General features: G+C 46.5%; 8 protein-coding genes across 8 annotated transcripts; 3 read left to right on the forward strand and 5 right to left on the reverse strand.

The window, feature by feature from the left end:
- Window positions 1–1,512: 1,512 nt before the first annotated feature.
- Window positions 1,513–2,543, forward strand: TREMEDRAFT_64871 (uncharacterized protein; the record flags this gene model as incomplete). Its single annotated transcript, XM_007007070.1, has 5 exons — window positions 1,513–1,527; window positions 1,590–2,091; window positions 2,133–2,251; window positions 2,296–2,431; window positions 2,506–2,543. 5 exons carry the CDS (start codon window positions 1,513–1,515, stop codon window positions 2,541–2,543), a joined length of 810 nt encoding a protein of 269 aa, XP_007007132.1.
- Window positions 2,544–6,422: 3,879 nt separating this feature from the next.
- Window positions 6,423–8,347, reverse strand: TREMEDRAFT_64873 (uncharacterized protein; the record flags this gene model as incomplete). The annotated part of the gene is made up of 3 exons (XM_007007071.1): window positions 6,423–6,988; window positions 7,232–7,934; window positions 8,141–8,347. 3 exons carry the CDS (start codon window positions 8,345–8,347, stop codon window positions 6,423–6,425), a joined length of 1,476 nt encoding a protein of 491 aa, XP_007007133.1.
- Window positions 8,348–8,642: 295 nt separating this feature from the next.
- TREMEDRAFT_64874 (uncharacterized protein) lies at window positions 8,643–9,647 on the reverse strand (the record flags this gene model as incomplete). The annotated part of the gene is made up of 3 exons (XM_007007072.1): window positions 8,643–8,762; window positions 8,921–9,164; window positions 9,238–9,647. 3 exons carry the CDS (start codon window positions 9,645–9,647, stop codon window positions 8,643–8,645), a joined length of 774 nt encoding a protein of 257 aa, XP_007007134.1.
- Window positions 9,648–10,185: 538 nt separating this feature from the next.
- TREMEDRAFT_45474 (uncharacterized protein) lies at window positions 10,186–13,858 on the forward strand (the record flags this gene model as incomplete). The annotated part of the gene is made up of 16 exons (XM_007006977.1): window positions 10,186–10,402; window positions 10,441–10,508; window positions 10,559–10,671; window positions 10,715–11,097; window positions 11,146–11,227; window positions 11,269–11,391; window positions 11,432–11,742; window positions 11,787–11,926; window positions 11,969–12,091; window positions 12,134–12,219; window positions 12,265–12,596; window positions 12,646–12,725; window positions 12,771–12,780; window positions 12,827–13,043; window positions 13,205–13,627; window positions 13,671–13,858. The coding sequence occupies 14 exons, from the start codon at window positions 10,186–10,188 to the stop codon at window positions 13,000–13,002; spliced, it is 2,244 nt and encodes a 747-aa protein (XP_007007039.1). The 3' UTR covers window positions 13,003–13,043; window positions 13,205–13,627; window positions 13,671–13,858.
- A 1,469-nt stretch (window positions 13,859–15,327) lies between these two features.
- Window positions 15,328–18,512, reverse strand: TREMEDRAFT_34384 (uncharacterized protein; the record flags this gene model as incomplete). The annotated part of the gene is made up of 9 exons (XM_007006945.1): window positions 15,328–15,405; window positions 15,667–16,030; window positions 16,265–16,540; window positions 16,807–16,995; window positions 17,220–17,338; window positions 17,583–17,652; window positions 17,866–17,879; window positions 17,924–17,960; window positions 18,238–18,512. The coding sequence occupies 9 exons, from the start codon at window positions 18,510–18,512 to the stop codon at window positions 15,328–15,330; spliced, it is 1,422 nt and encodes a 473-aa protein (XP_007007007.1).
- A 953-nt stretch (window positions 18,513–19,465) lies between these two features.
- Window positions 19,466–20,953, reverse strand: TREMEDRAFT_64877 (uncharacterized protein; the record flags this gene model as incomplete). The annotated part of the gene is made up of 6 exons (XM_007007073.1): window positions 19,466–19,644; window positions 19,828–19,856; window positions 19,926–20,016; window positions 20,345–20,407; window positions 20,454–20,623; window positions 20,793–20,953. The coding sequence occupies 6 exons, from the start codon at window positions 20,951–20,953 to the stop codon at window positions 19,466–19,468; spliced, it is 693 nt and encodes a 230-aa protein (XP_007007135.1).
- An 899-nt stretch (window positions 20,954–21,852) lies between these two features.
- Window positions 21,853–22,769, forward strand: TREMEDRAFT_64878 (uncharacterized protein; the record flags this gene model as incomplete). The annotated part of the gene is made up of 3 exons (XM_007007074.1): window positions 21,853–21,957; window positions 22,177–22,258; window positions 22,648–22,769. 3 exons carry the CDS (start codon window positions 21,853–21,855, stop codon window positions 22,767–22,769), a joined length of 309 nt encoding a protein of 102 aa, XP_007007136.1.
- Window positions 22,770–23,165: 396 nt separating this feature from the next.
- On the reverse strand, window positions 23,166–26,202 carry TREMEDRAFT_64879 (uncharacterized protein; the record flags this gene model as incomplete). Its single annotated transcript, XM_007007075.1, has 6 exons — window positions 23,166–24,473; window positions 24,567–24,782; window positions 24,914–25,065; window positions 25,161–25,337; window positions 25,384–25,862; window positions 25,910–26,202. 6 exons carry the CDS (start codon window positions 26,200–26,202, stop codon window positions 23,166–23,168), a joined length of 2,625 nt encoding a protein of 874 aa, XP_007007137.1.
- Between the last annotated feature and the right edge of the window lie 293 nt (window positions 26,203–26,495).

Here is a 26,495-nt window from a genome sequence, read left to right on the forward strand (position 1 = left end):
ATCCCTGCGGTCAACATATCTAAACGATGGGGGAGATTGGTGTCGTGATGGAGAGACAAAGTGGGGAGACCGGGCACTGGATCTCATTATGTACTCCTGTAAATACTTATCTTCATATTCCCACGAAGGTGTACGGCTGGCATGTGCGGACCTTGGTCTGCTGGGCATCTTTGAGCCTTCTCTAGCTGTCGAGAAATGATGATCAAACTGGAGAATATCTTCGTCTACATAGTCCCAATCTCTCGCAGATACGTCGGGGCTCTGTAGACTGGACTTTGTTTATGGCTTCTTTTGGAACGTTTCCTCAGTGTCTCTGAATCATGTAGGAAAGTGACATTTGAGTAAGACACCCGATCATCGTAAAACACGTTGGATCTTGAGCTGGGGGACCGTTTTGCGGGATGGGGTGTATGATGATCTTCTTTCCAGTGAGCTGCTCTTGCCCTTATTGGGGTGGGAGAAGGGGTACGATATGTTTGGCGTTCTGTAAAAGTGTGCTTGTACCTGTCTCTGATATGTGATGTAAACAGGGGGGAAAGGGACCTAAAACGACTGCTTCTTTGCGGTTTGGAGTGGTGATGTCTTGACTTGGAGCGGTGAAAAGCGCGGGAAGAGTGCTTGTCACTTTCTGATATGATAATATTCGTTCGGGTTCTGGTGGGCAGGATGGTGCGCAAGATAGCTCTTGTGAGAGGGTCAACAGTGTCGATTGACACTCTTGCGTGATGATGATGTCCCATATCTGATCAGTCATGGATTTGTTCAGGGAAGTTGATTTGTGGATAATTGTAACGGTACTGGAAACACGACGACTAGGTCGCAGGTTGGGTCGAACTCGATGGAGGTCTCGTGGAAATCTAGGGGCTCTGGTGCTAATGGATCGTGTCTCCTCTGCAATCGATGTAGCCAAAGAATGATATTGAAGAATCAGCAAAGTTGGTACTTTGCTGATTGTACTATATACGGTCTACAGGTATCCGTGTCCTCCTCTCAGTTCCTACTGCAAGCGTCTATGTACATACTCGGACAGGTGAAAAACCGCTTTTGAGCAAACCCAGTGGGGAAATCTCGAAAAGGGAAAACCCGTCCCTACCTACTGCAGCACTGCCTCCAACTCCCGCTTTCCTCTGTCCTAATCCGTCGAACTCGATAGAGTCCTCTCGATTCGTTGTTACCCCGTAACAAGTTTCCCCCCCTGTCTCAAGGATCCTCGCCGAGGATCCTGAACCCTGTAACCAGGTGATGCACATGGATTGTTCTTAGACACCTTTGGTGCGCCCTGACATCATACCCACGCTAGTGTGACGGTTGCCATGAAAACGCGTCACCCGCACGGACCTCCAATGTGATCGAGAAATTACTGACCAAGTTACCTCCCCGTCTTCTTTTTCTTCTTTCCTCCTCATTCTCTCTTTACCTCTTGTTTGTCGTTCTTTTTACTTATCTATCATCATCCATCCATATCTTATTCATATCTTAGAGTATCCTTCCAACTCTGACCTGTCTGTGAGCATGTCTAAGCGTACTGTAAGCAATTCCCTTCGAATTCGATGTATATCCTCCTATCTCTCACTGGCTGACGAGATTAGTTGTCTCCTTCCACCTCCTCCCGTCAAACTCGAGCTTCTACCTTGGCAATCCTGCCTGACGTCGACCCCGAACTCCTCATGCGTAAAACGAAAAGAATGAGAATTACGTCTGAAGCCGCTTCCTCTCAACCCCCATTGGTTGATGCGTCTCGACGAGCTCTCGACACCATTAAGGAGAAGTATCAATCCGGTCCTTCTCGTGAAGCACAATCGCTCCTTGATGACCATGTCATCGAGCAATATTTCGACTTCGAAGGGGGTGCTGGGCCATCTGCCACTGGTGAGAACCTATCTCCCGCCAAATCCGTCGAATCCGAACACCCTACCGTCGTCGAAAATGAAAATTCTCCCGGTAAGCAACCCACTGGTCCTCCTTCTGAGGCTTCCGACGAACTTGTGGAGGTTCCCGAAGAACTTGGTGACATCTTTCACACCCCTCGCAAGGTTACCGTCAACCAGGAACTGGTTAAGTTGCTCGAGGATCGAAAAGACTCCGAAATCGGTGAGAATTCCACCGAGTTCTGTTCGCTTCTGACTTGTTAGCTACCCTTTGGGCCAGCATGACCTTCCCCTCTGTTCGTCTCGCGTTGAAGAACGAAGCTCTGGACCGTTTCCGCGAAACCAACGCCATCAAGCCCACTGTAAAGTGGTTTAAGAACGCTGTAAGTCTTGAATTCTTTCAAGTTTTATCGATTCTAATCATTAGCTCGATCGTTTGGCCCAAGGTTGGCGCCTCCGCAACAAAAATGGTGCTGTTGTTCGGCTAGAGGGTGAGCTCTGTACCGATTGTCAACGTCGTCTCGATGGTGGTGAAGACTTTCGTGTTGGTTGTATTGGCCCTCGTAAGTTCTTGCTGCGACTCGTTCAATGTTGATGCAATTCAGTCGGTGGTGTGTGTGGTGAATGCTCTGCTAAGGGTACTTCAAAATGTTCGGTGAAGACCAACAACCCTGAGTCCAAATTCCGTGAGGTACCTGTCTATTTCCTTCGAACTTGGTCGATGTTGATGTATAGGGTATTGTTGTGGGAGCAAGAACGGTCACTTCCAAGGTTACCTTTGTCCTGGAGCACGAACTTTGTGCGGCTTCGGTCCGTTATCGATCCCTTCCTGCCCATGACCAATCCGCCTGTCTGACCCAACTTTCGGGTTACATCCATCTCTTTACCTCCCTTCTCCTTCCTCTCCCTTCTCAACATCTGGCTCTTTACAAATCCCTTCATCTTATTTCCGCCAACTACGCTCCTCCTTCTGCCGATGAAACTCTGGATCATCTTACTTCTACTGGTGATCCTACAGGATTGAGTTCCTCTCAGCCAGTTGCCGGTCCATCCTCTTCTCCCCATACTCCTCTTCCCCACAATGTCATTCGTATTCCCGCTTCGGCCCGTCGTCCCCGAGCCGATTCTAACGCCTCCATTGAGTAGTGTGTTTATATCTCTCTACTTGTAGCTATACTTCCTGTGTATGCATTCATTTCTGACCCAGTTTTGTTGATCTTGATCGAATTCTCACTTTCTTCTGGGGTCCCTCTTCCTCTTTTCCAAAAATTCACCAAAAACGGCCAACTCTTCTACATTTTCTCGTGGTTCCCAGTCATAGGCCGCATTTTGTACTTAGTAGTACCTGTTCTCCCTTTCTGAATTCTTCTGGTATGCTCTTGTGTCTCCTGTTGTAGTACTCTGCACTAATTTCATTCGCCATCCTGACCTGTTCTTGAACAGTCGCATGTAATTCTCCCATATCTCTCCATTTCCTCTCCAACTTGTTTGACTTTGATCGAATATCGTGCGAATGGATGTCGTAGTGTGGCACATAGCCGTAACAGGCTTCAAAGGGACACAGACCGTGGCTACTATGTGGCGAACAGTTATAAGCGAACTCAGCAATTGGTAGAAGTTGATCCCAATTGTCCATGTTGTAGTTTACATACATTCCGAGCAGGATTTCCATCTGTTGATTTACTCGCTCAGTTTGTCCATCTGTTTGAGGGTGATACGCAGTCGAGTATAAGTTTTTTATTCCCAGGAACTGACATATTTCCTTCCAAATTTCCGCTGTAAACTGAGTTCCCCTATCTGATACAATTGTTCGAGGTACTCCATGTTTTGAAAAGATCTCCTTGATGTAGATGTCGGCCACTTTGTTCGCTGTTAGTCCAGTTGTACATGGAATAAATCTAGCCATCTTGGTTAGTCGATCGACTATCACTAGTATCGCGTCAAACTCGGTCGATTTTGGTAGGGGTCCCACCATATCCATAGAGATATCTGTCCACGGGAGTGTGGGTACTGGTAAAGAGACTAGATGTCCATACGGTTGATGTCGATGAGTCTTATGTCGGTTACAGATCTCACATCCTTTTACGTACTTCGCAATATACTCGTCCAAATGTGGCCAGTAATAATCCTCTTTGACTAAGGTGATGGTTTTATCTCTTCCTGGGTGTCCTATTAATATCGAATCGTGTCTTGCTTTCATTACTTCTAATCTTGCTTGTCCTTCTGGTATGACTACTCTGTTTTTGTACAAGAGTAATCCGCTTTGTGTCCAAGATACTATTGGTGTCTCGTTGCTAATCTGTGTCTTCTGTGTGTCCTGTGTGCTCTGTGTGTCCTGTGTGCTCTGTGTGTCCTGTGTGCTCTGTGTGTCCTGTGTGCTATGTATCTGTGTCATTTGTAGTCCTAGTCGTCGTATGTTTGCTATGTCTTCTGAGTCTTTTAGTCCGTTCTTGATGAGTCCGAATAATGAGTCTTCTCGGATTGCTCCTCTTACTATGTGTCTTGGCCCTTTGTGTTCTGAGTCCATTGAATTCGATCCAACTTGTTCGTGTGTCGGTAGCAATTGTAGCCAGTTGCCTTTGTTTAGATCCGGGTCCTTGCTACTCCCTTTTCCCGGATGATAATCTCCTCGTCTTGTCAGAGCATCTGCTCCCCCATTTTTGCTACCTGGTCGGTAAGTGATCTCTATGTTGAAGTCTCCCAATATTTCCAACCATCTCATTTGCCTTCGATTTAGTTGTCGCTTGCTTTGGAAGTACTCTAAGTTCTTGTGATCTGTAATGATTTTTATAACATCACTACTGTTAGCCAAGTAGGGCCTCCAGGCGACCAGGCAGTCCACGATGGCTAGTAATTCTTTTTCTCCTACCGTGTAGTTTAGTTCACAGGGTGTCATTGCTCGAGACCAATACGCAACGGGGTGAAGTTCGGTGGTTCCCCTTATTGATGGGTGAGGGAATCTTTGAGACGCTATCGCACCTATCGCGCAGTCGGATCCATCGGTTTCGATCCAAGTCGGTCGGGTTCTATCAAAATGTCGAAGTACCGGTGCTGTGGTGAATGTTTTCTTTAGATCGTCAAAAGCCTTTTGGCATTCTTGTGTCCAGTTCCAAGCCTGATCCTTCCTGGTCAATCGTGTGAGAGGTCCCACAATATGCGAAAACCCCTTGATAAACCTCCGATAGAAATTTGCAAAGCCCAAGAACACTTGAGTATCCCGGACTGTCATGGGTTCTCCCCATTCTAGAATAGCTTTCACCTTTTCTTGATCCATTTCGATCCGTTCGTGTCCTATAACATACCCCAGGAACTTCACTTCATTTGAACTCCATTCGCATTTCCTCGGACTGACGACCAAATCGTTTTCAAGTAGTCGATCTAACACCTTTTGGACAATTATCTGATGGTTTTCGATCGTGTCGGAGTATACCGTGATGTCGTCGATATAAACTACTACCCCTTCGTCAAGTAGATCGTGAAACATGTCTTGTAGAAAGTTCTGAAAGGTGGCTGGTGCATTACACAACCCATCCCTTAGGACTGTGCTCTCGAAACTGCCGTATCTTGTTCGTAAGGCAGCTTTATGTTCATCTCCTTCCTTTATTCTGACTAACTGGTAAGCCCCTTTCAAATCGAGTTTAGTGAAGATCCTTCCTAATTGAAGTCGATCGAGTAGTGTCGAGATGAGTGGCATTGGGTATGAATCCTTGATGGTTACCTTGTTAAGTGCCCGGTAATCTGTAACTACTCGATAGGGAATGACTCCTTTCTTGGGGACCAGGAATACTGGGGACCCATAGGGCGATTTACTTCTTCGCAGATGTCCACTAGTCAGTCCATCATTGATCCACTGCTTCAGGAAAGCATCCCCATGCTCGTCCAGTTGGTAAATTGGTCCTGGTTTCAGTTCAGCCCCTGCTACTAATTCGATTTCGTGGTCACATTCTCTTCTTGGTGGTAGTCTTCTTGCTCTTTCTACCTTGAATAATTCGAGGTACTGGTGCCATTGTGTCGGTATGATTTGTCGCAGTTCCTCCTCACTCATTTCGTCCTCCCCTTTCTCCAGTGTTGCTCCTCTTATTAATCCTTCTTCTAATCTTGGGTATTTCCAACCAGTATCTCGTCCAATTCCGTCGAATTCGATCAGTCCCTTTCCACAATCGATCCTTGCCCTAAACTGTCTCAAGAAATCTAGTCCTACTAGTACTTCTGGTCCTTCGTATGCCATAACATCCAGTCGAGTTGCAATCCTGAGTCCTTTTCCTAGATCTAATTCTGCTTCTACATATTCGGTCACTAAGGTCGCGGTAGTTCCATCCAGGAACCTAATTTTTCGTGGTACCTGATATTGTTTCTTTGGGAATAGATGGTATAATGGACAGGCCGGCTGCACATACCTTCCTGTAGCCCCGGTATCGATTAACATTCCAATCTGTAGGGTATCTTTCTTTGTTTGTATTTTTATATATATTATGGCCGAGTCATTACTGAGATCTATTGGTATTTGAATTCTCTGCGATCCGGGCAGATCCTGGCCGCAAGTGGTCGCATCACTTAGGCCAGGTAGTCGTTTCCCTCTTCTTCAAAGGTCACCGCCATTCCTCGAACTAATGGCCCTTTGGATCCAGTTGTGATCGAGTTCGATCCACTAGGAATCGGTGAGTTATGCGGATTTGGGGATCCCCTAATACTGTTTCTCGTGTTTCCTCCATTCGGACAGTTGTTGGCATAATGTTCTGGACTTCTACATTTGAGACAACGTCGGTTCTCCCTCCTCCAAGTCATTTCGTTCTCGCTGAGACGTCCTCCGTCCTCTGTCCAAGTGACCGGAGGGTCATTTGGTAGACCATAATTCATCATCCCTGGTTTTCCACCAGGCAAGGGTCCTCTACCAGTCGATTGTGAGTGGCGTTCTACCGGGTTGGGCGGACTAGTATCCAATCGCATCGAATTCGATCGAGGGGGAAGCCAGGTCGTCTCATTTTTGCGTCTAGCAGCCCATCGATTCGCCGCAATCATCGTTTCAGCCATCCGTTGGTTCTCCTCAGTCCCTATCACATGTTGTTTGAAATAGATCCAGTCCGATTTGGTTCGAGGATCGGTGTTATTTACCACTACCACTTTCAGTAGCTCTTCCTTCAGGCCCTGTATGGCTGAGGCGATTTTCATGGCATCGGGTACCTTTCCAAGGTGTGTGGACCAAAGTTCAAAGTTGGCAAAATACTCGGCGGCCGTATCCGTCTGTCTTAACTCCTGCAATTTCCTCATAGCCGTACCTGCCATGTTACTGTCTCCAAATTGAGTTCGTAAATGCTGGATGAATTTGTCGTAGCTCTCTAGCCATTCGGTCGAATTCCATATACTTGGATTGGTTATGGCCGGGGTTATAAGCATTTGAGGGGTGCCTCGAAGATACCCGTACATGAACAGGATCTTTCTGCGATCGGTGGCGTACTCTGCCCCTTTGAATTCGAAGTTCATGTGACATGCTGCAAGGAAGTTGTCCAATTCTCCTCGTTCTCCACTGAAGGTAGGTGGATCCGCACACCTGGTTCTTCCTGTTCGTTCGTTGTTGGTAAGTTTTGGCTCCAAACACGGCTTGTTTTCTTCGACTTCGATCAAACTTGCCCCTTTCGATGTGAGTATCTGTTGGTTCTGTCGGTCAGCTTTCATCGTAGCCAGTTCTTCCCTTAATGCATTTTGTTCCTTTTGTTGCATCGTCATAATGGCTAACAATTGTGACAACTGCTGCGATAATTCATTTAGCGGATCTGGGGTAGTGGTAGTAGACGTGAGATCATGTGAAATGGTACTTCTCGAAGAACTTGTTGGTATTTCTTCCTCTGGGACCAGCCCTTGTTTCAACTCCTCTTTTTCTGGTATCATTTTCCGCGCTTTCCCTCTGGTGAGCATACAGTACTCTCCGATTCGACCCAAGGTGCGTAAGGCTGATTCTTCAACTTGTAACGGTACTGGAAACACGACGACTAGGTCGCAGGTTGGGTCGAACTCGATGGAGGTCTCGTGGAAATCTAGGGGCTCTGGTGCTAATGGATCGTGTCTCCTCTGCAATCGATGTAGCCAAAGAATGATATTGAAGAATCAGCAAAGTTGGTACTTTGCTGATTGTACTATATACGGTCTACAGGTATCCGTGTCCTCCTCTCAGTTCCTACTGCAAGCGTCTATGTACATACTCGGACAGGTGAAAAACCGCTTTTGAGCAAACCCAGTGGGGAAATCTCGAAAAGGGAAAACCCGTCCCTACCTACTGCAGCACTGCCTCCAACTCCCGCTTTCCTCTGTCCTAATCCGTCGAACTCGATAGAGTCCTCTCGATTCGTTGTTACCCTGTAACAATAATCAGGCATCTCAAGCCTGCTTTGTACATGAGAAGTGGCTGTGCTTGTTGCAGCCCCAAGGGGCTTAGGGACAAAGGAATTTCCGCCATGGGTCAAGCCTGTTGACGACTTTGTCATAGGTAGGGGTGAAGTTTCAAACTGGTGGTAGAGGTGTCTCACGTGGGGTACGGATGGAGACCTCGTTTTCTCAATATGAAACCCCAAAGTCAGTCAATACATGAAACTCTTGGCCCTTATCAATTGCAATTTGTCTGTCACAGCTCTCATGTGGAGTAAGAATTTGATTCATGCAAAAATGACGCCAATCCCTGAAAACAAGAGTAGCCCTATATGTACTACTGAACCCACTTTGTGTCATCCCTCTTCACCCACTTGGGTGTCACACGGTCTTGATTTGGTGTTTCATTCCAAATCAATCATCACTGTCCACCTCCGCTAAACAAGCAGAGTAGTACTCCCAAAAATTCTCACCAGAGAGTCCCACGACCCGATCAGGTTGAAACTGATTATGTGTCTCCTCTTGGTCTTCATACTGGCTGTCATGCTGGAAGAGGAGTGTGGCTGACTTCTGATATGGATCTAACTCTAACCATGTCTCCTTCAGGGATCCAACCGCCACCAGGAAAGAGCCGGTGGTATACTCCGTGTATACAACATCACCATAGTGAGGAATGTGGATACACAGCTTACTCTTATTGCCATTGGCATCAACGGAGGTGTGGACCGGTAGAGTGAGAATTTCATACTTGGGTCGAGTACCTCCAGAACGGGAGTCAGGGTAAGTTTGAGTTCGATTTGAGCGGGAAAAGGTTGGTGGGCTGTGTGATTTGGTTCTTCCTGAGAAGGTGGCACTTTTAGGGGGTCGTTGATTGTATTCAAATTCATCTTCATCCTCAAAGCTTCTTCTTCTGGCTTCTTCTTCCCAGTGAGATGGCTCCTTGATGTAGGGCTTTCGTGTCAATGAGCGTTGATGTTTGCTCCTGGGGCGCCCAGCCTCTGAATCTGACTCTGGTTCAAAGGTGACAATGACCATGTTTTCTTCGTCGTCCTCTGGCAGAGTCCTGGATGGGTAGTTAAGTGAGGCTGTTGACTCTCTAGGTGGGCCCGTGGGATTGTACTTTGGACCAGTCTCATACGAGAGAGGGACAGAAGTGAGGGCTTGGACATAACGAGCAACTGGTCTAGGGGAGACAGGCAAGGTGATGTCTCTCCATGGACCACTCGGGAGAGTTTCAGCACTTTGAGATGGTCTGTAAGTGAGGGATCGATGAGTCTGAATAGTTTTCTCTGTGTCATGCGGAGGTTTTCGGGAGGATGAAGCGACTGTGTGAGATTTCCGAGAGCCAACTGAAATCCCATCCTTGTTCCGCACAAGAAAAGGTTTCTTTCTCTCTGAGCTGTGGCGGTGTTTACCCATACTGTGGTGATAATCTTTGAATGTTGAAAGTGAGAAGAGACGATATATGACTAAACAGTCTTGTGAAACATTGTATGACTCCCTCCTCCTCTGACAATCAAGCCATCCTTTGTGTTGTGGAAGACAGTGGAAGGTCAGATGGGGTCACATTGCTAAACAAGGGTTGCTTGAACACTTGTCATGAACATGCTACTCTTCAAGAGACAAGCACTTATTGGTGATCGTGAAAGTGAGGTGTCCGTCTACTAAGACATGCGGCCGTCATATCTTAATGGTACTTGACATTGTAGCCGGCACGATGTGGCAACACGACCCGTGCATCGACTGGCAAAGTGCCACATTCGATCGGGTGCCACATCCCTTCCGAGTCCTTCCCCCACCTGACGCGTTTCCAAAGTTGACTTTGTTTCTTCACTACTTCCTTATACAGGCAAGCATGGCCTTGACAGCTGCATTACAGCTCTGGGATATTCCCAGTACGTCCAAACAGGGAGCTGCAAACTCTGAGGTGGCTCAAGTAAGTCTCAAGGTGCAAATGATGTCCTGCTTACTTGGCAGGCGTGGCGTGTTGCTAGCGAGTTTCTCTTTCCTCGAGATTTGGCAGGAATGCGGTCAGCCGGTAGGCCAGGTATGTTCTGACTTTCCGAGTACATGTTATGTTATTGATGATCCAGTGGAGACTCCAGAAGTCACATCTGCATTTGGTCTGCTATCCCAAATGCAGCGCAGCGCGACTTTGTTCCACGACTTCTTAGGTTAGTGGGTGCGTGATTTCTCGAGCAGTGCTCATGAGTAGACGCCGTGGAAGATCGCTTTTATCTGGTCAAACAGGATATCCAACGCTATGTGAATCGACTCCAGGTCAGTCATCCTACTGAAGGCGCCAAATATCACGGAACTGACTGCACTAGGAAACTGCTGCGGTCTCAGTGGTGCCTCAGGTGGAAACTATCATGGTGGAGATGCTGGATCGTCTGAACGCCTGGCAACGAGCCTGGGGCATACCCCTACGAGCTATGAGAGAGTAAGCTGCACACTGTTATCTGACTCGGTATGCTGACTGACAGCAATAAAGTCATTTCCGGTTTCACCAGTACCTTCTCAGCGCTCCTACATTCATCCCTTCCGTCCATCTTCCCTGCTTATTTGCATTCATTTTTGGTCAAATCTCTCGCCTCTCTCCCTTCTCATCTCATCGATCCACCACACAACCCACATTTGCTTCAGAGCGTACCTATCAATTTGCAAAAGGTATCCCCTCCGTCTCCGCATCTATCAAAACTGGGCATCCTCCCTCGGTATTCTGCAACCCTCAGCGGAGCTGCGTACGAGGAGATCAGCAAAATAGCCAGAGAGGAGGCGGGTCGAGGATGGGAGACTCGCCGACTTACCAGGGCGAGGCAAAGAGTCGGTGATGGTGTAGCCAACTGGCTTGCCGGCATGTTTGAAGGTGAATACTATCACGACGTTGTCTCGCCTGAGCTCACACTCGTTACAGGCAATGAAGCTGCACAAACCGGTTTGCGACCTATGTTCTCGAGATTCGATTATTACCTGTGTAAATGCTTCTTCGACATCAGGTGAGTCTCTACTCTTTGTGTCCCGTCTAGCTAATGGCTAGGACTGACGAGTTGTTTGACATCATTGTGGCGTATCCCGACTCCATGGCTGCTTTAGAAGATCTCAAGGAGTGCTTGTTCAAGGTAGACCAACGATCCGTTTTGGTGGATAAGCTGAAGACATCGTAAGTTTCCAAGAGGACTGTCAGTCTATGCTGATCCAAGAACACTCAAACGTCTTCTCCATCCTGGGGCCGAGACTAAAGTTGTCATTGCGGGGTATATCTCTACAATACGTTGTCTCCGTATCCTCGATCCTGCTGGTGTTCTGCTGCATAAGGTGGCCGATCCTATTAGGAAGCACCTTCGAGAGCGACAGGATACTATTCGCTGTATCGTTTCAACCATGGTGGAAGGGGACGAGTTACAGGACGAGAACGAGAGTAGCGCGGGTTTGATCCCCCAAGTCAATGATGAGACGGTCGAGGACTTTTCAGATCCCAAATGGGATCCAGAACCATACGATGCTGCTCCTGGTCAGTCATCCTGCAGTATGCTCGATCTGCGCTGATGATTGCAGAATTTAGGAGCGGAAAGGCCAGTGATATCATCTCGACTCTTGTCAGCATATATGAGTCCCGAGACGTGATCGTTAAGGAGCTCCAGATACTACTAGCGACACGACTGCTGGCTGTCAAGGATTATGACGCCGTCAGAGAGGTATGTATCTCAGTGCTTTACGATCACAAGCTGAAAGGATAGATCCGGACTGTCGAGCTACTTAAAATACGCTTCGGGGAGCAGGCCTTGCAGATTTGTGATGTCATGCTCAAGGATATGGCCGACTCAAAACGCATCGATGATCATGTACATGGCGACATTGAGGTAGGTCATCGTTCCTTGTGCATGTTCTCCGCTGATGTGAAGTCCAAAGTGCATCCACTGGTCATCTCTCGGATGTTCTGGCCCAATATACAACCGTCTTCTCTTCATTTGACACCGAAGCTCGAAAGGTACGCCCTCTTGTTCTCAATTATTTCCTATGCCAATGCTTCCAGCGCTCAGCGAGCATATGAGGCTGCTTTCCATCATTTTAAGCCGGATAAGCGCCTGCGCTGGTTACAGCATATAGGAACCGCTGTCGTCAAGCTGGAGCTGGAGGATCGTGTGGTCGAGGTCGAAGCCACGCCCATCCAGGCTGCAATAGCTGAGCTGTTCTCGGAGAAATCGCTGTGGTCATTGGTCGAGCTGGGACAACGGCTGGGAGTTCTCGAGGAATCTACTCTCCGTAGCGCCCTTGGCTTCTGGGTAGGACTTGGCGTGATCAAGTCCGAGGGTGAGCGATGGACATTACTCGAGGTCGCCGAGCAAGGACCAGTTCCCGTGCAAAGTGGGTTTTCACCTCCCATGCTGCGACTATCGGGCTGATTTCTGCTCAGCCCACGTAGAGGATGCACCTTTGCCACAAAAAGAGAGCGCGGACGAGATGAATGCCAACAAAGTACGGATTCACTGGCTTGTGAGTGCTCAAGGTGGTGTTACAGAGCTCGCTAATCGATTCCAGTACATAAAAGGTCTGGCCCCACTTTCGTTTCTGTTCACTTGCTGACGATGATCCAGGTGTACTGACGAATCTTGGTCCCACATCACTGGACCGAATCCAGGGTATGCTGAAGTACATTGACGAATACGACCAATCCATAGACGATCTCGAGCAGTTCATGACTGCCGCTAGGGGGGAGGGCATGGTCGATTTGCGGTCGGACGGAAAGTGGGTACTACGGGAGGGAGGGTAGATCAGTGTCTATCGGAAGCTGAGCGCTGTGAACGATCAGAGGTGGGTGGAACTTCACAGCTTCTTTGACCCAAAGCGAATCGATGTGGCCGCGCGGGGTTATTACTACAAGCACGTTATCTTATCTTACGACTGCTTCCGTCAGAGGCTCATGCATTCGTCGTAGTCGCGTGGCCCAGCGAACCCATTGGGCTAATCATCAGACGAAATCGTCTCGATCAATGTTTGCGTCGTTGCGTCATACGTGGCAGATCAGATAGAATTCATGATGACTCTTGGGTATATTATCAGCTGTGGACGGACCAGAAATCAGTTTCAAAGCTCTCTCATTCTCATCTCTCGTGCTGTGCACCTACCCAACTTCGCTTTATTCTCACTCTCTCATACCTTTCGCTGGTCGATAAATCCTTACAACTCAACCCGTCACACGCATCTCACAATGAAGTCAACTACTCTTTTCACCGTCCTCGCTATCCTCTCGACCGTTTCGGCGATTCCCACCCCTGCCCATCCTTCTTACCCGACCGATGAGCTTGATGTGGACGCTGGTCTGTCCAGCTCGGCCCCCCGTGTAGATCCCGAGGCCTTACTGCGACTTCTCTCCAAGCCAGTTTCTCGTTCTCGTAGTGAGTGTCCTGTTCCACTTCTTTTCTCAATGCTGACCATCAGAACACAGCGAAAGACAATCTCAGCAGACGACTGGTGACTCCATGGGCAACAACGAAATACCACTATCGACGAACAATATGGATCCGAACGCTCCAGTCGTTCTCGCTTCCTCTCCACCAGCTGGACTGGCAGGTGTCGTCTCCAATCTCCCAGGTGCCATTCATTCCATCGCTTCTGGTCTTCCCGATACTCTTGCGGGAGTCGGCGCCGCACTTCCCGCTCCTGTCAACGGTATCGCCAGCGGTCTTCTCTCCACAGTTGGAGGAGTAGCCGCTCCTCTTCTTGACACTGTAGGAACTGTTGGTGCACCTGTACTTGGTGCGGTGGGTGGTATCGCCGGTCCTGTCCTCGAACCAGTACTTGGTGCTCTTCGTCCTGTGGTCGCAATAGGAGAAGGACTCGCTGCTCCTGTTGATGGACTATTGGGTCAGATCGGATTAGGTGGTTTGTTACCAGGTTTGTTGGGTGTTGTCAATGGATTAGTAGGAGGACCTCCAATGACTCCCGAAGCTTTCACTCAAGATATCCCAGGGCAAATACAAGCATATCAAATTCAAAATGTCCCATCGACCAACACTCCAACTCAAGAAGGAAATACGCCCCATGTTCAAAATGTGGTGTTGATCATCACTAATGGACTTGGCACCACATCTCCCATTCAACAAGCCCCACCAACCGCTGTCGAGTCGATACCTTCCAACATGACTCAGGTGGAGACCGATCCCAGCGATATGGGACAAGCGACACCGATGCCAATCACGGGCGCGGCTACGAACGTTAGTCAAGATCAGGATATCATGCCATCTATGAACCAAACTCAAGTGGAGGATATCGTACCTACCAATACGACATCCTCGGAGGTTCCTGACATGCAACCATCGGGAGCTGCAAATTCGACGATGGGTTCCATGGGTTCGATGTCGTCGACATTGCAGGAAGCTCCAGTACTTCAAATCGGATCTCCTTCGTCTTGATCTAGTTTGAGGCGCTATGGATAGAGTGGGAATGGAAGAGGAAGATTTGATGGACTATGACAATTTGATATCTGTGCGGACGAGGCAAGTCGTATTCTGAAGGAGGTGGAATTTATCTTGCTTGAAAAAGATAATGGGGGACATGGATGCTCATTGATGGAGTAGAGCAATGTTAGGATTGGTTGGATCATGAGTCTACCATATACCTCTACCGACCTCGCCTTTGCACATCCACATCTGTAAGCTTACGTAGGGGAAAGATTCTCAACCTTTATTTCCCGCCCCTTATCCTTCCAGCTCAGCTCTTAAGATACACTATAGGCATAAGAAACACTTCTCGAGTGTTGTGACTTACGATCCACACACCCCAATCAGTCATTTGACTTGGACTTCACCACATCCGTCCCTACTCGTGTTCTCCGTTCTCATCACATGGTTCACTTATTGCCTCTCTCAATGATTCATACTCTTCCTCGATATCTACCTCCTCTCGCCACATCACATGTATCTGCATTGAATCGAATCATATCAACCCGAAAATGTTATTGCATGACCAAGATGGAAAAGAAAAAGATGGATATGATGGCTGTGCCAAGTTTTTATCGATTGTACAAATGTATGTATCAATGTTATGGTCATGTATTCCTCCCTGATCCAATTGCTCCCGTCACACTACTAAAAAATCACCAAAATTGAGTTAGATCAGGATGTATACCGTCTCTTTGACGAAGAAGGACGATGTTGCTTGATGTGGTTGAAAACTGAATGTGAGTTAGCTATATTGTCTTGTCTTTTTTCCTCAACCTCTTCTCCATCCTAGTGCATTCTCCACATGAAGGAGGGATTCAGAGACAGCTCTTGTTGACAACGACAATAGTATATCTCGTGTTCCAGGATGTGTATCACGGGAAGGGAAAATTGATGGTCATCAGGAAAAGAATTGATGATGATACCAAGAAAACAGGAGAGTAAGAAAAGTCAACGTGCTCGAGAAAAAATTATAAGACTAAACAGATACTCACCCCATTACCAACAAAGACACCCGCTCTCCTAGCGATTTCCATATCCACCGCCACCCCAACTTCTCTTTCTTTCCGACTAGGATAAACATCTAATTTCCCAATCCAAACTTTATCCCAACCTTCAGAAGCCAACCACATCCTTACTTCTTCTGCCCATTCATCTTCACCATCACTCAAGATATAAACCACTCTTAGCAATGGATGATTCTTCCTCATTCTTCTAGCTCTACCGATAATGTCTAATACCTCAGGAAGACATTTAGCGCGATATAATCCCATTCGAGTGGCTTCTACCATACTGGATGGAGGTGGAACGTTTTCGTTACCTGGTAAACGAGGTAATTTGTTGAATGATACGAATGGACTGAGGGTTAGTATGATAACTTGGAAACATTTGATATTTCTATTGACCAAGTTTGATTATTCAAGATGGATTGTTGGACGAAGAGTTTTGGCACATACTAACCAGATTTCAGAATTCACAGATGCGGGGCATGTTGATGAGGTGAACAGATGAGAGATGTCACTAGGGGAAAGTGGAAATGAACAGAGGAAGGAGTCTGAGGGGACAGGTGAAGGGAAATAATGATTGACTAACGCAGATGTCTCCCCTTTTTGAACACAAGTATGTTCCCATTCTTTCCCTTTACGAAGATGTAAAGCCAACACATGTTTCCAAGAACTTGTTCTTTCCATCACATCTGACGTAGGATGGGCTATCAAATCCAGGTCGTAAGGTGTATGATCCGTGGCGAGTTCCGGCATGGCTCGATTGAGTATACCAAGGACGGTGGGGGAGAAAGTGAAATGTTTCATTACGGGTGATCTGACGAAAGAATCGTATAACTCTAGAGGAGCTGAAGAGTCGAAGAAGCTGTATGTCAGTACAAAACACAACTGTTATATCACCTCAAGATTATAGTTTCGATCGTTCTGTATTTTATGTTGCAAGTGGCTACAGTTGAAATTGTAGCACTAAAATGTCCAATTCCCGTTCAGACAATTTGAGTGTCTGGATTGCAAGGGTAGAAGTACTAGCAAGTTCTCCAGATCTTGGAGCTGGCTCCCTACGAAATGGAAATGCAGGAGAGTATGGAGCTAATGGAAGACGAAGAGACAGGAGAGAATGATCAAACTCACGCATCATCAAATACCTCCCCGCGTATACGTATACACGATTCATCGCTTCCAGCTAATAAAACTTGTATTTGATGTATCCTATCTTGTCCATTAGGTACGAGAGTCAAATCGCCATTCGGATGAGAATCAGTCCTGAGGGTGTAAACGTGTTCTCGCCATGAAGAGCAATATTGTCTATAATAGCTAGCTCTGAGGATCAACAAATGTTCCAAGTGACATATCTTTCATCTGACCAGGTATGTTCAAGTGTTCGGATGTATTATGACATGTTTGAACATGTTGTAAAAAGAAGGGAGGAATATGATAAGCATAAGGAGGAACAGAGGGGGGAAAGAACAGAGAAATAAGAGGAGCGTGTAAGCAGAAAAAGAAAGTCTATGGAGGTCTAAAAAGAAAGCTCCGCTATGACTCACGGAACAGCCCTGGGACTATTATAAAACTTTTCAAAACCAGATATCACACCAGCTATATAAGCAGAAAGTGGGATACGTGCTGATCTCCAAGGCCAACGAAAGATATCAAAAGGTAAGTTCTGGCTAATCAATATCTTTCTCTTTTTGTACGACTAGTCTCATCTTTTCAGTTGTGATGTCGTAGAGCATCCTGTTAGAATGACGAAGACCCAATTACGGAGTCGGAAGGATTGTATTCGTCATTTGGGTGATAAAATAATCTTTCGAGCTCGCGGGAAGGGTCACGAATGGACGGAGATCCCAGTTTGAAGTGAAGTGAGGACGATGAGAGAAACAGGGTAGAGAGGGAGAAAAGGGACACACCGTCTTGTCCTCTACGAAAGGTTCAAAAGCCAATGAACGATTACCAAGTAAAGCTAGATGATGTTGTAATCTATTCCATCAATCATTATTTTCAACTCGCAAAGATTCATCCTTCCTGGAATCATTGAACGAAGGTTTAACGTGGAATTACGAGGAACCATCACATTGATCTTTGGATGAAACATTCGAAGGATTTCCGAACTGGTACTTTCAACGTTCGACCCTGTGAGGAGGACAGGGGAAATTGTGAGACATTCGATGAAAAGGCTGAAATGAAACATACAAAACTCTTTGCAACTATTTCGTCAATTTGGGTTTTATACAAATTTGAATGAACTGACCTGATGATTGAATCCAGTCCCTTGTGGAACGTCAAATCTGATATTAGTCCATCTTACTTTTCTGAACCGTATCTCTTAAAGAATTCCAACTAGATACCCCACGACCGTGAGACTTCTTCAAGGCGTCCAACACCACCAATTCGTCGATATAAAGACCTTGAAACGTCCACATGGATTCAAAGTCGAAAGCTCATAAATTTGAAGACAGAACATGAGAAAACAAGACAACTGGAATATCGTAGAAGTGCAGGCTTCTAAAACATAGGGTGATAGAAGACTAGAGAAACAAGGAAGACAAAAAAAGATAAACTCACTTAACATACCTCCCCAATCTACCTTCAGAATCCCCTAAAGCAGCCCCACTTTCAACCTTCCATTCTTCCCCGAATGAAGGTGGAAAAGGTGGTGATGGTCTGATGACGATCACGATGAATAACACGAGTCCGAATAATAACAATCGTGTTTGAGGTCTACGGAGTGAAGATAATGGTGAAGTGGTATTAGGTTTACGGAATTGAGGTAAAGGTGGAAGAGAAGTAGTGTCAAACGTTATTGGTGGACCTAATGGGTTTGGGAATGTTATTCTCATTGTGTTTTATGTCTTTACTTTCTCTGATTACTTTGGTATGTTTGACTAATCGTTTGGTTTTCTTCAACTACTTATTTATCTTTGGGAATCAAATCAATTTATCTATTTTTGTTGAATATTTGTCGAGGTTATCTCGTTCTCTGGTTTTCTGGTTTCTCGAAAACCACAAGATTGGTAGCTTTCTCCCTCGTTTCTTCTCTAGTTCGCGTTATGATACTTATAAATGTATGAAAAGTAGATGAAGGAGGTGATAAAGTTTTTGATGAGAATCGACGTTAGATAACGAAGTTTCGTATAACTTGAGATGGACTTCTGGTCGAAAGTTCTTTCTACTTGATGACCAAGTCGGGGTGATCCCTCGACTCTGGGAATATGTTCGTCGTGAGACTTTTGGAAATCTTTCAAGTATATATCGTCCTGTCGTCGGTCATAGGCACGTATATAGAGATAACACGATGTACAGGTACTCGTACAGAAATGTTTCAAGTCGGGACCGAGTGAAATGATCCGGACTTGGGTCGTATTTCTATATCTATCCGTATGTCGTTACGAGCCACACGTAGATCGTCCGAGTCCGAGTAATCTTTCACGTTCGTATGACGTTATCACGAATCAGAAAGCAATGTGCGAGATAAGGAGAGAAAGTGAGCAAAGTGAATAGTGAATGTAGTAAAGAGTGAAGAGGCGAGCAAACGAACGCCCCGGACCGACGCGGGCGGTTCACTAGTTGCACTTTCTTTCAGGGTCATTCCCTCTCACACGCGACTCTTGACATTGGACATTGACAGTTCAAGGAAGACCATACACATATTCATTCACCGAGATCAACTACTGCATTACCCATACCTTATCGTACATCGTATCCTAATTTTGACCTTGACTATATCCGAAAACTCCCTCGAGTCACTCCTCTCTGACAAAACCCTGGCTTGCCAAAAAATCCAAAAAATCGCTTACTTGCGAGTGAGATCACCGACGGGGATGAGGAAGTAAGAAGTGTCGCGAGTCAAGAGACCGGCAAGAGCGGTATAAGCTGCAATGGCAGCTGTGAGGATACCGAAAGCTCCGCCTGCTTTGACTGCTTTTTCAGAGGGTCCGAGGAAACCACCGACACTGGGAGGGTGAGCGTGGCCTACACTGTGGCTATGATGACAATTGATTCGAAAGGATGCTTGGGACATGAAAGTCGGAGTAGTAGAGATGAAAGACAACATAAGACAGCAAGACAGGGAGGACGGAAAAGTTGGACTCACAGACACCAGAACGTAATGTCAAGGAAGAAGAATAAAGAGATCAAAGCGACTGAAGAACGAACTAGCAATGAAAAAGATGAACGTGATGATACTGCGTGTCAGTGAATTCATCCTTCATTTTACAATGGCCGAGAGAGCAAAAGGGCCATGTCCGACTCACCTCCACGAAACGAGATAGATGCCGACGGCGTTTTCGAACTCGCCAGGTACAGTGTATGCTGCGGCGACTGCGAACTGGGGAATGTACAATGCTGTTAATCAGCTCTTGTCTCTTGTATTATGATTATCCATTTGATCGTATGACACGGCGCGATTACCACTTTAATAGAGGTGAGATTGAATCGGACGGATCAGACCCGCGGCCCGAATTGATGGATTGACTGTTTGGTTTGGATCTTGCAACGAAAGGGATCCGAGAGTGTTTGCGACGCGAAAGGAAGGTATTTCCTCCTTACATACTCCCGATCCCCGAGTTCACCATCATATGCGTGGGTCCCCATCGAATCGAACCAGACATGATGGAGATGAGGAAAGAAGCGAGGCAACTTGAGGTCAGATGGAATGAAAAGATGAACTCACTGGCGAAAGAGAACCAAAATCCACCATAAGAACTCAAGGCAGTAGCCGCGAACGTGTTACCACCTGCTTTTGTTAATTACAGTTAAAGTGGTAGAATGAAGAGACGCACATGCCCATTCTTCGATACCCGCAATGAGTTGAACCAGCCCTCCATATCCTAAGGCCATACCCAAGACTACGTTGGGAGTGGCGATATGACGAGCTTGAACGTTGTACATGCTGAGCACGAAGGTTGTCGCTGCGAAACCTAGCAAACCCAGAGGGGAAGGGTTTGCGAATCTGTCATAAGTCTGAGTTCATATCGTTGCCAAACCTTCGCTTCCATCTAACGATGATGACTACCATACAGCCACACAGAGGGCGAAGTGAGAGATTGAAAGAGGTGATATTAGGAGGAGAAGGAAGAGGAAGAGGAAGAGGAAGAGGAAGAGGAAGAGGAAGAACTCACTTCCTGTGAAAGACGGGGAAAGCGGGTTGAGAAGTATCGATAGGATGACCACCAGGAGTGATAAATCTCCTCATAGCTCCCCCTTCGTTATATCCTCCAACAGAGGCGGTATCAGTTCCATTGTTTCCTACAGGTTTGGTTTCTCCCATTGTGGTTGCCATATTGTGTGTCGTGTTATCACTGATGATCTGCGATTACAAGTTGAGATTTCAGGAGGTATACCAAGTACGAAGTAGAGGTATGATAAGGTGGGAAAAGATTATGAGACAAGGTTAAATACTTTCCTTAGTAATGACGGGAAAGCGAGTGGGTGCACGGAAAGAGATGTCACCTAACAACCGGACGCGGCGGCTGGCGGCTCGTGCGGCTCCCTAGCTCTCTTTCCCTTCTTCCCCAGTTACGCGTTGCGGGGAAGGTTGGGGGTGGGGGTGGAAAGGCGGGGCACCTGCCCTGAAAGGTCTGAATCCATAGACAGGGAAACCGGTTAAGTCGGGAGCATGAACCGGTGATTCACGTAATTAGCGACGTAGCTTGGCACTTTACTGGCCTACTGCCTACTGGGGGGTGGGATCGATGGGGAAGATACTGTAGGAATGAAATTGGGGACAGGTTTGATTGGCAGGGAGGAGGGGTGTTGTCATGATCAAGGCATCCGCAATGGCTAAAGTCTAACGTACGCTGGCTGGGTCACTTCTTCTCACCTCACTCATCACTACTGGCTAATGGTGCCATCCAATGTATGGTTTGCAGCATGCACCTGTTTTATATCCTCCTGGATCCCGGAGTTGCCCCGTCTCAGTCATCTTCTCTTCTAAAGATAAATTAACGCTTTACATCCTCTTTTCCTTGAGATCCCTAATGTAGCCTCTGAAACCACTTGCCGCGCGCCTAACGAACCAACCAAGACCTGACGTCACCGGTGCCCCGCAACCCCCAAAGCTCCATCCTTCGTCTCTCTTCTTTGCCTTCCTCACTTCAACTTTCAAATCCCCATTTCCAAACCGTACGACCAACTTCATTTCATTAAAACACATCAAACCCCTCAATAAAAATCATCATCATGTCATTCACTCGTACCGTACTCCCTCGGGCTTATCGTGGTCTTACCACCTCAGCCGTGAGACAGAAAACTCTTTCAGAGACTGTCAAGGAGACTGCTGATACTGTGAGTGACTCGTCGACCCGCTCGTGTTCTGTTGATTCACTCTTTCATTGTATTCACAACTGATATTTGGTGTTACCATCGTTCCCGAAATGGGAGAGCTGAAGAGGAAGAGTAAGTAGAAATGAGAGTGCGAAAGATGATCGAACATGAGGAAATGATGAAGGAGAAGATTGGCTGAGGCTGAAGAGAAGGAATTAAGGATGATGAGCTGATATTCAGGTAAACAAAAAAGTCGGAAAAACTTTAGCTTCAGGTTTAGACACGGCTGAAAAAGCTTCCACAAGCGTCAAAGAAACAGTCTGTACGTTTATTTCCCACTAAGCCGAATCATCTTACCTGTTCTTTGGCAATTTACTCTTTCTCATTTGAGGATCATTTCCCCAGTTTGACTTGCTCCAACATATCAAATTGACCTTTCCTATCCTCTATCTCACATAGACTACATCCTACTCCCTTCTTCCCGCAATCCTTGTATGAGTTATCAAACCTCTTTCTTATACCTCCAGCCTGGCATGCTTCGCTATACGTAGTTCTCATTCCACAAAATCAGTAAAAGAGAGTAAATATCGGTGGTTTGATCCAGCGAAAGTAGTCATCGGAGTGATCCGAGTGGTTGTTAAGGGAGTATATCATCAGCAGATACGACTAGAAACAAGAAAGACGGTTTGAAGAAAAGTCGCTGACAATCAGCGTCAGCAACTTCGGACGCAAAGGTCAAATCTGCTCAAGCTGGTCAAAAAGCAAACGAAGCGGCGGGTGTCGCGAAAGGTAAAGCGTCAGAGGCGAAGGATGAAATCAACAAACGTGTTTGATAATCCCACTTTTGTATTCTTCACTGGTACGTACAAAATCCATGTGGGAAGTACCTCGAACTAATGAAAAAGCAGAATAATGATTGGTATGGAAAGAACGTGAAGAGGTCAATAAGTAAAAGGTTAAGAAATTGTAGAGAAACGCATGAAAATCATTGAATGTAATATAAGTGACGAATTATGTCATATGTAATACTGATGATCTATTTGAACTTTGCTCTAAAGTACTGTTTCACTCTCCCACAACCACCCACATCTGTCTAATCTTCCAACTTACACAGTCGGTCCAGCAATGTAACATGGAGATGAATGATGGATCCCCAAAACTCCACCATCTTCTCTAATATTGACTTTTATCACTCATTTTGTCATCACGACCCAACTCGATGATTAACGTCAACTCCTCATCCCTTCACTCCCGAATGTCTCGCCCACCATCTCAGCATCATCTCTCTCTGACTTGAGTAAAGAAGGAGGACCATTCACAGTCAAGGAATTGGGCGCCATTCCACCTGTTTGTCCTATTCCGACAGACGGTATTGGTGCTTCATCGGGAATGAGATTTATCATCCCTTTATCTAATCCAGTCAAGTGACTTGGAGCAGGGGGGATGGTTTCCACTGGAGGATTAGGTATGTTCGAGGGTTTGTCAAGTAACGATGGGGCAATACTCGACGGCACTGGAATGGGGATAGGTGAAGGTATGATTTCGGTATTAGTGATGTCAGTGGAAATGGTGTTGATGTTGACATCGGGTGTTGAAGTATCAATGATACTGGTTTTAAGTAATGGTGTACTGTTGTTGGTGTTAAGTGGTGAAGTATCGGTGCGAAGTGGAGTGATGATAATAGGTGGAACAGGTGAGACAGGAACGGATACAGATGAAATCGTTGACACAATTGGACGGGTTGGTGAAGTTGATGAATAATTCCCTATAGCTTGAATTCCTTTTTCACCTGGTACTGGCAATGAAGTACGAGCCGATTTGATCGATTGTGAGCTGCTGGTGATGGTGGTTGGATATGAACCATTTTTATCATGTTGCCATAAAGCAGTTCCAATAGATGTTCTTCCTGTTAATCCTATTGATCCTTTACTTCCTACCGTACCGATTGAAGAAGATCCCATAATTCCTGATGATCCTTCTATCCCCGTTCCGATGACTGCTGTTCCTCCAGACCCTGATCCTGATCCTGATCCTGTGTTTCTTGACGTTCCTTCTGCCGCGATACTCCCGCCTATAGCGGGACCACTCGATATATTTGAGATATCAAAAATACCACCTGAAGTCGAAGTTGTGACATTAAGTCGTCCACTACCCAAAGAAGGAGTACCTTTCAACTCTTCTTTAATCTTAAACACCTCAGCTGCTAAACTTCCTACCCCCACACCATCCCCGTTCTCCCGACGAGGCTGTATACCACTTCCCATCTTTGATTCTTCCTGTCTGGCCATGTAAGTCTGTACTGTCCGTGGTTGTGCCGGTACTGTAGAGGTAGGAAGGGTATGTGAAGTAGTAGTTGATATGTTCGTTGATGCTGATACGTGAGGTTGTCGAGGAGGAGCGAAAACATGATGATGATGATGTCTTCTAGGTTCTTCTTCGTAGGTTTGAGTTTGATAATATGATTGTTGTGAATGATTAGAGGCGGGAGCGAATACGGCTGGAGATGTCACGCGTGAAGGACCTGCTGTCCGTCGAGCCTAAAAGTAAGTTGGGCCAATCTTAATTCGTGTGGTAGGTGATGTGAAAGATTGGTGTAGGGAAAAGGGTCAACTGGTGAAGAAGGAACTTACTTCCATGAGATGTAAATCTGCCAAAGCTTCTTCGGTGGTTAATGAAGAAGGTATTGGTCCAGCTGCCCAATCTAAACTTCTTCGAGATGGGTCACCAGGACGAGGAACAGGTCTGGACAGGTGAACAGTATCAATTTCGTTTTTCTCCCTCTGTAATCGACGTCGTTTACTCCATGTTTGTTCAAATTCATTCCAATGTAATTGGTCACGTTCAATCTGACAATCAGCTTGATCCTGAATCACACATCCCCCTGGGATCGTCACCCATACGACCATTCATCTGTGATCGTGGGACTGACCCAGAAATGTAGAAGAAGATCTAGGTGAAATCAAAGAAAAAATCTCACAGTCCACCATGTCCAAGTCATATTCCTGTCTGTCTCGCGCATTTTCTCTAATTCCGACAATACAGCTCGCCGTTTGACCACTGAGACTTGATGTAATCGCTGACGTCGGTGTGATAGAATATCGTGCATTTGTGAAAGAGCAGGGTGTGTGCCTTTTTCGTCAGCTTGTCCACCAGCTACAACTGAACATATTCAAGGCTTTTCCAGGATGCAATCTTGTGATTGTCTGGACCGGAGAAGTACTCACCTTTCAAGATCATCTCCTCTTCCGCTACGGTTTCCTCCATCCGTTCCACATACAACTTATCTCTCAGAGCCGCTAGTTTGATTTCCAACCTTAAGAGCTCCTTCATCATAGCTGGTGTTGGTGGTGGTGCATGAGAGGAATGAGCGTGACCTGTAGATCTTGTCTTGGCGGTAACAGCTACGCGATCAGTTTTCTCGCATCATTATTATAGAGTACAATTTACCTTCCTCTTCTATCTCAGCTTCTACACCTGTATCTTCTCCTCCATCCTGGACTAATCCTTCCCCGTCTGTCTTTTCCCCAGCATCCGATGTTACCTCAGCCTCTACTTCAACCGCTGGTATATCCAATTCGGGACGGTTCACAACTACAGCAGCTTCGAAATCGACCAGCATCTTAGCCACGCCCAAAGCAGTAGCTTTCTGCTCAGCTGCTTCCATCTTTGCAGCCTCTTCTTCTTCTTCGACATCTTCTTGGTTGTCTGGAGGTCTCATGGTGATATCTCCATCCCCATCTTCTTCCTCCTCGTCCACAAGTTCCTCTTCTGACTGACCATCTTCTACCACTTCTGTCAGACTGGAAGTATCCAGATTTTGTCCGGGAGCCGGGGAGGTGGGAAGAGTAGCCGCGACCAGCCGATTAGATGCAGGAGGTGGAGGAGTAAGTGATGGAGAATGTGGAAGAGGATGTTGGTTATTCGGTCTTTACTCCGTTAGCTTGTGGATACAAGTTGAAAGTTGAAAACTCACAATTCTGTAGTGGGCGACTGACCCATATCATCAGTAGAATCTTCAGAATCACCAGGGTGAGCTTTTGATTCATCGTGATCTTCCCCTCCACCATCATCTTCTGTCAATTCACTCTCATCCTGATCGTACATCTCTTCATCGGTCAACACCTCTGTCGGACTGGTAGGTGCTGAGGCTATAGACGATGATCGACTAAAAGATCCGCTCTGTTCTGGACCTACTATTTGAGCTCCTGCAAGTCGAGGAGATGATAGTGCGGATGAGAGAGGTGAGGAAGCTCGAGAAGATGGCATGGCGGGGATGCTGTCTAACTCGTCGGGATGAAGATAGCAGGGGGGGAAGGTGGGTTGTCGGCTAAAGAAAGAATCTTTACTTCTCGAGACTTATAGATTCCTCCCGAGAATACCGATTCAGTCGTTTGAATATGATTTTAACACGGCCAGAGAACGGACTGGCTATGATGAGAAGGATATGTTGGGGTTGTGTATGTTATGAACGAGGTCTGGAAGGGAAAGATGTCATGGACGAAGTGGCATCATTCACCGCTAGTGATAGGCGCGCGTAATTGGTTGTTCATCGAGGTGCC

The sequence above is a fragment of the Tremella mesenterica genome (assembly GCF_000271645.1).
Source record: "Tremella mesenterica DSM 1558 unplaced genomic scaffold TREMEscaffold_12, whole genome shotgun sequence".
NCBI classification, from domain to species: Eukaryota; Fungi; Basidiomycota; class Tremellomycetes; order Tremellales; family Tremellaceae; genus Tremella; species Tremella mesenterica.